Raw genomic sequence first — 6,796 nt, forward strand, 5'->3', positions numbered from 1 at the left:
AAATAGGTGCCAAGCACAAAGGGTGCAGCATTAGTTTCCTGAGCATGATGTACATGTGATCTCTTTGATGTGTGCAGTAAAACATCACAACATGACATGACACTTTGTTAATAGCTTCGCCATCACGATACTAAGCAGCACAAAACCTTAGCATCAGGAATATCTTTGACATCATGCTGATCAAATTTGTTCTATCGCCTAAACTCCTAAAATGAAATAAAACCCTGCAGAAGGAGAATTGAAACAACACGGTTATGAAACCTGCTCTGAGGTTTTATGATGATTTAACCCTTCACTACGGTGCCAAATGTGTACAGTGTGAAACGACGAGTCTTCAACAGACACGCTATCAGAAAAGAAATAAAATTGTTTTAAATAGTGACAGAAAACAAGTCAATTGTAACAGAGAAGAGAATTTTATTTTCACAGTCGTGCTCAAAAACGTCTGTTCAGGACAAACTGGATGAGAGTCAGCAATAAAAACAAGGAACTGGTTAAGAAACTGAGTGGAAAAGCAGAAGAACAGCAGTTTGTCTTATTCCTCAGAAACCAAAAGGAATTGTGAACTCCTCTCACCTGAAGATGTCGGGGAACTTAAAGCGGCACCTCGGACTGTTACACAGCAGAGCTGAAACTGGAGACTCCTTCTGTACATGTAGAAAAAAAACACTTTACAAAACTTCACCACATTGATGATCTAATCAGTATGAGACTTCAGCAGCATGTGGGATAATGTTATGTTTTTATTTTGTATTACTGTGACTGTAGAAAAGAAAAAGTAATCATAAATAAATAAATAAATAAATAAATAAATAAATAAAGTTTTTATATTAAATAAAAAATAACAGAAATTACATTAAAATAGAATTAAAATGTTCTAAACAATAATTAAAATTAAAAAGAAAATATGTAATCAAGCATCTTTTCTTATCCTTATAATGTGAGAAAAACTTAGTTATCTATCCTATGTATTATACTTTTTTATTTATTAGCTGTTGTTAACAACAAAGTGGTTAAATCTTGGATAATGAAAGATACAATAAAACGAGAAACAACAAACTGGTCTTCATTTAAACAAAAATACAACATCCATAATTCTATTTTTACCTCAAAAGATATTGAACAACAGCAAAATCACTCAAATTCTGCTTAAATCAAGAATTTATTACAGAAAAAAAATCTTAAAAAGCAAAAAAATTGTCTTCTAAATGTATTTCCTGATGTGATATGAGAAGAGAATGATGCTCTGTACAACACTGCAGCATGTCAGAGAGCGTGATGGTGAAATAGTTTACTGGGAAAAGAAAAGAAGGAAAACAGAAGTGAAGGTTTGGTCTGAGCTGTTCTCGTTGTGGTGTGGAGTCAGAGGTCAGAGGACAAGCAGAAAAACAGGATAGAAACAGAAATGTTGGGTTCGGAGAGAGAGAGAGAGAGAGAGAGAGAGAGAGAGAGAGAGAGAGAGAGAGAGAGATGTGGAGGAGTTTAGTTGAATGTGGGGAATGCTGTTTTTTTTTTTTTTTTTTTTTTTTTTTATAAAACTATAATTCATTAATATCTTTTGCATAAAACATGAAGAATTCACCCAAAAACTGAAAGGTGAACCAGAGAAGAAACCATGTGTAAAAGTTTAGCTTCTTTTATAATGAATGAATGAATCACTTTGATTCACAAACGATTCTTTAAAAATAAAGTGTGATAAGAAGCCTGAAGGATCTAAAGTTAGTGTTTTGGACTTGATCCAGCGATTCGTCTCATGTCTCTTATTTCTGCAGTGAAATAACATGAAAACTTGACACTCCAATATTCTCTTAATGTGATAAGATCATCTAGAATTAATCTCAGGTCCAGAGTTCACAGTAAACAGCTCTGTGTGTGTGTGTGTGTGTGTGTGTGTGTGTGTGTGTGTGTGTGTGTGTGTGTGTGAGTTTGTGTGTGTGTGTGTGTGTGTGTGTGTGTGTGTGTGTGTGTGAGTTTGTGTGTGTGTGTGTGTGTGAGTTTGTGTGTGTGTGTGTGTGTGTGAGTTTGTGTGTGTGTGTGCGTGTGAGTTTGTGTGTGTGTGTGAGTTTGTGTGTGTGTGTGTGTGTGTGTGTGTGTGTGAGTTTGTGTGTGTGTGTGTGTGTGTGTGTTTGTGTGAGTTTGTGTGTGTGAGTGCGTGTGTGTGTGAGTTTGTGTGTGAGTTTGTGTGTGTGTGTGTGTGTGTGTGTGAGTGAGTTTGTGTGAGTTTGTGTGTGTGTATGTGTGTGTGTGTGTGTGAGTTTGTGTGAGTGTGTGTGTGAGTTTGTGTGTGTGTGAGTTTGTGTGAGTGTGTGTGAGTTTGTGTGTGTGTGTGAGAGTTTGTGTGTGTGTGTGTGTGAGTTTGTGTGTGTGTGTACTGTATGTGTGTGTGTGAGAGTTTGTGTGAGTTTGTGTGTGAGTTTGTGTGAGTGTGTGTGTGTGAGTTTGTGTGTGTGTGAGAGAGTTTGTGTGTGTGTGTGAGAGTTTGTGTGTGAGTGTGTGAGTTTTTTCTTTAAATTTAAATTTTTATTTGAGACACATTATGACTCATTATAATTTACGGCCAACAGTAAAACTACACACTAGTCACACCTTTGATCTAAACTATGTCAGGAGGAAGGTCTAAAATAGGAAGGAAGAAAATTCAACTTTGTAGTGAGAAAGAGATTAAGATAGAGTCTTGTAAGAGGAAAAGATGAAGAAACAGGAAAGAAAGAAAGAAAGAAAGAAAGAAAGAAAGAAAGAAAGAAAGAAAGAAAGAAAGAAAGAAAGAAAGAAAGGGAACAGGAAAGAATGTACAAATAGGTTTGTTTACTTCTAAAGTATAAAACCACAGAAGATTTTACACCATTCTGCACTTTAGGTTTATTTCATTTCAGCTTTGATATACTGATATAGGTCTAAAAGTTAAATACATCAATGCTTTATTTGTAAATACTTTTATTTATTTAAATCTTTACACATTAGTCACATTAGTTAAGACATGATGTATTGTGTATATAAACTAGCATGTGCTGTTATCTTGGTTCTGACACTTGGTTATAAACTCTTGTGTAATCACATTTTCTGTTTTCTCTTTCGGGAAGTACTTAAACTTCCTGAAAGAGAAAAGCATGTCCAACAGTCATTTCAGGAGAACTTTAGATAATTAATGTCCTGTCTTTGACACTCCTCCAACACCAACCTGCTTTCTTGCTTAGACAAGTTTGCTTTTACATGGAAAATAGATATTAGTAGATTTCCTAAACTCCAGTTTTCAGTATGAAGTCTTTGCTTTTCACTCTTCAGTGTACATCAGTTTGTCCTTCTCTCTTTTCCTTTGTGTTGGTGTCCTGGTCACATTTCAACAGCTCATGAACAGAATCTCCACCTTCACACAAATTACTGTCCATGTGGATGACATTATTATTTATAAGCTGTGGGGTTCAGTGGTTAAGACTCTGGGCTACTGATTGGAAGGTCATGAGGTCAAATCCCAGCACTACAATGCTGCCATTGTTGGACTCCTAAATGACTTTTATTTGAAACTGTAATTTGTTTTGGATGAAAGAAATAGCTAAATGACACCAATGTAAAATTATAGTAAGAGCTGACAATGACTATTTCCAGCAGTTTACTCTAAACTTACAGGAATATAATCCATATATTTTCCAATAATCCAAATTTTACCATAACAACACATCCACACGTGTGTTATTCCTCTTACACCAGAACAACTCAGTGTTGTTAACAGTTTAAAAAGTTTCTGAATGACCATCAGACACCTTATCTGTTTATAATTACAGTTCTGTTGTGGAACGTCTGTGAAACACTGAGAGACTTGGCAGTGCTGATGTCTGTAAGGTCTTAGTTTCATCATCAACCCCACTGTAACACATGACCAGTGAACGTGACAGCAGTGTTACAGTATAAAAAGGCGAGTATCTGAGACAGAAGAGCGAGAGACCAGACGGTTCTTCTACAGATAAAGATCTCTGTACAAAGATCTCCTCCTGTGATCATCTCACATCTTCTACTGAACTCCAACATCAAGTTCCAGCAGCTTGTGGTGAGAAAATCTCTCTCTCTTTTGTTTAGTTTTTTCAGGCATGATCTAGTGTCTGTTAATTTAACACTGCCAATAAAGAATTTTATACAAAGCAGAAATATATAATATGTAAGTGCAGAACAACAAAAAGGTGAAGAAATTAAAAATACTCAAAGTATCAGAAGAGATGAACAAAACAGGAATAAAAACTTTGCAGCAATCATCCAACAAACAGCAGACAAAAGGACAAACATCAACATTACACTTATCATATGATCTAATTCTTATCTGTTTATGGGCTGCTTTTGGCCCTGGGTCTAATACATGTGCAGTTTATTAAGATGTGTTTATTATGAGATGGACATTAATGTCCCTGTAAATATAAAAGAATAAAAGTCTATGTTACGTGGATCTGTGGAGGGTCTCAGATAATAATAGTAATATTGATTTATTATGATTCATCAGCGTATTGTGTCATCCTTAGATCTAGAAAAAAATTCAGGAGTGTAGTTATAGTTATATTTATAGTAAAACTATAGTTTTATTTATAGTTATAGTTTGTGTTTGGGCTTAGTGGTTAGCACGTTCGCCTCACACCTCCAGGGTTGGGGGTTCGATTCCCGCCTCCGCCTTGTGTGTGTGGAGTTTGCATGTTCTCCCCGTGCCTCTGGGGTTTCCTCCGGGTACTCCGGTTTCCTCCCCCGGTCCAAAGACATGCATGGTAGGTTGATAGGTTGGTACCCCGTGACCCGAGGTAGTTCGGATAAGCGGTAGAAAATGAGTGAGTGAGTATTAGAATTAATTATCTGATTAACAGAACAACTAGTTAACATTCCATGAGCATGGATTAGTGAATAAAAGTCAATTAGTTGATGTAACCTTTAGATAATATATATATATTTTATGGGTCCAAGCACTGAATCTGTATCTGAGAACTCTTCTGTTATTTTGTCCCTTGTAGATTTCTGCTCTCTTGAGATCACCTCCTCACACACATTCATCACGCTCTTCCTCATCACACACTCCTCCACCGTGTGTCAGGATGAAGCTCCTCGCTCTGGTGCTCCTGCTCTCCTCTTTCTCCTCACTGACCCTGATGGAGGTTGTTAAATCTTTTAAGGATGTATGTAGTGACTTCTTCATCAAGAAAGAAAATGACATCATCGTGCCCACTATCTTCTCTGGAGATCAGTATAAGATGATTTGCCAGCGCTGGAAACAAAATGCCAGGTTTGCCACTGTGTACGACACTGTGAGGAGGATCCCTGTTTACTCGGCTTACACATTCTCAGGGATAGAACAGAAGAGCCGCAAAAGAGAGTGGAAAATTGAACCTCAGGTCAGTCAGTGTGTTTATTTAATATTTAAGTAATGAACTAAAGACTAGACACTGTTAGTGCAGTAAAACACAATGAACACAAAGAGCAGCAAGTAAATATAATAGTTAAATGTGTCTCACTGGTTTAATTTAGTGTTTTATTTATCATGAAGAGTGTGTTGAGTGAGCTGATTAACGTCTTTGTGTTTAATTCACTACTCTTTCATTTCTCCTCCATAACAGCTGGAAAATATTGAAGAATATAAAGACTTGAAAGAGATGATTGTATTCCCGATTGAAGCAGGAAAGATAGTTAACCAGGCCGTGAACTCTGATTATTCAGGTACAGAGTTTACTAGAGGTCACGTGTTTCCATATCAGTTTGCTGCTGATCAGGATCAAGCAGATTCCACCTTCACTTTAACTAACGTAGCTCCACAAACAAAGGACAGCAACCAAAAATGGGCTAAACAGGTGGAGGCACCGATACGTAAAGAGATAAAACAGGGCTGCAAACTTGACCAAAATCACCGGGTGTACATTGTGACCGGAGTCGTCCCAGGGAATAACTGGATATCCATAACAAGAGACGGAAAAGAATATCAAGAAGGAATTAACATTCCCAGTCATGCTTGGAGCGCTTACAGTTGCACCAATAACAAAGGACAACTCGTAGCGAGGGCCTACATCGCTGAGCTGGAGAACTTTAAAGTCAAACACTCCAACATTCAGGAACTAAATACTGAGCTCACTAAACTGTATAATTTACCCTTCAGTGTGTTTCCAGGATTAGACTTAAAGTAACATGAATACAGTGTGTGTGCGTGCATGTGTGTTTGAATAAGCAACTTTCTTGTTAGAAACGTGTCAAATCATCATAAAAATATATCACTTTGTTGAGCTTCTTTTTCTTTTTCTCTGTTGTGCAAAATAATGTTAAAAATAATAAAACTCTGGTTAGTTTGATTCTCTTGCAATTAAAGCTTCTTATAAACAATATGCAAATATTATGTTAAACAAAATAAGTACATTAATCTCTGTTAATTCTCCTGCAGATCTTTAATAAAACTTCACTGTTTGCTGTGAAACTAATGGATTTTGTCGCTTCATTTCATCACATTGAACAGTGACACCTTCTGTACACAGGATTTATTAGTAGTGTCATAGTCAACCAGCAGGTGGCGACATTTCACTACTGTGTACAGAGAGAGCATTAATAATAATAATATTCATTCATTCATCTTCTACCGCTTATCCGAACTACCTCGGGTCACGGGGAGCCTGTGCCAATCTCAGGCGTCATCGGGCATCAAGGCAGGATACACCCTGGACGGAGTGCCAACCCATCGCAGGGCACACACACACTCTCATTCACTCACACAATCACACACTAGGGACAATTTTCCAGAGATGCCAATCAACCTACCATGCATGTCTTTGGACCGGGGGAGGAAACC

At 37.2% G+C, this 6,796-nt stretch overlaps 1 protein-coding gene across 1 annotated transcript; it reads left to right on the top strand.

The window, feature by feature from the left end:
* Positions 1-3,907: 3,907 nt before the first annotated feature.
* Positions 3,908-6,427, top strand: LOC132845018 (endonuclease domain-containing 1 protein-like). Its single transcript, XM_060868990.1, has 3 exons — positions 3,908-4,042; positions 4,983-5,360; positions 5,583-6,427. Exons 2-3 carry the CDS (start codon positions 5,064-5,066, stop codon positions 6,141-6,143), a joined length of 858 nt encoding a protein of 285 aa, XP_060724973.1. The 5' UTR covers positions 3,908-4,042; positions 4,983-5,063; the 3' UTR covers positions 6,144-6,427.
* The last annotated feature ends 369 nt before the right edge of the window (positions 6,428-6,796 follow it).

This window comes from Tachysurus vachellii, chromosome 4, assembly GCF_030014155.1.
Source record: "Tachysurus vachellii isolate PV-2020 chromosome 4, HZAU_Pvac_v1, whole genome shotgun sequence".
In the NCBI taxonomy this organism is placed as follows: Eukaryota; Metazoa; Chordata; class Actinopteri; order Siluriformes; family Bagridae; genus Tachysurus; species Tachysurus vachellii.

Coding starts and splice junctions, on each gene's coding strand:
- LOC132845018 (XM_060868990.1), top strand. CDS start 5,064: ATGAAGCTCCTCGCTCTGGTGCTCCTGCTCTCCTCTTTCTCCTCACTG. Junction 5,361..5,582: donor AGTGGAAAATTGAACCTCAG/GTCAGTCAGTGT, acceptor CCTCCATAACAG/CTGGAAAATATTGAAGAATA.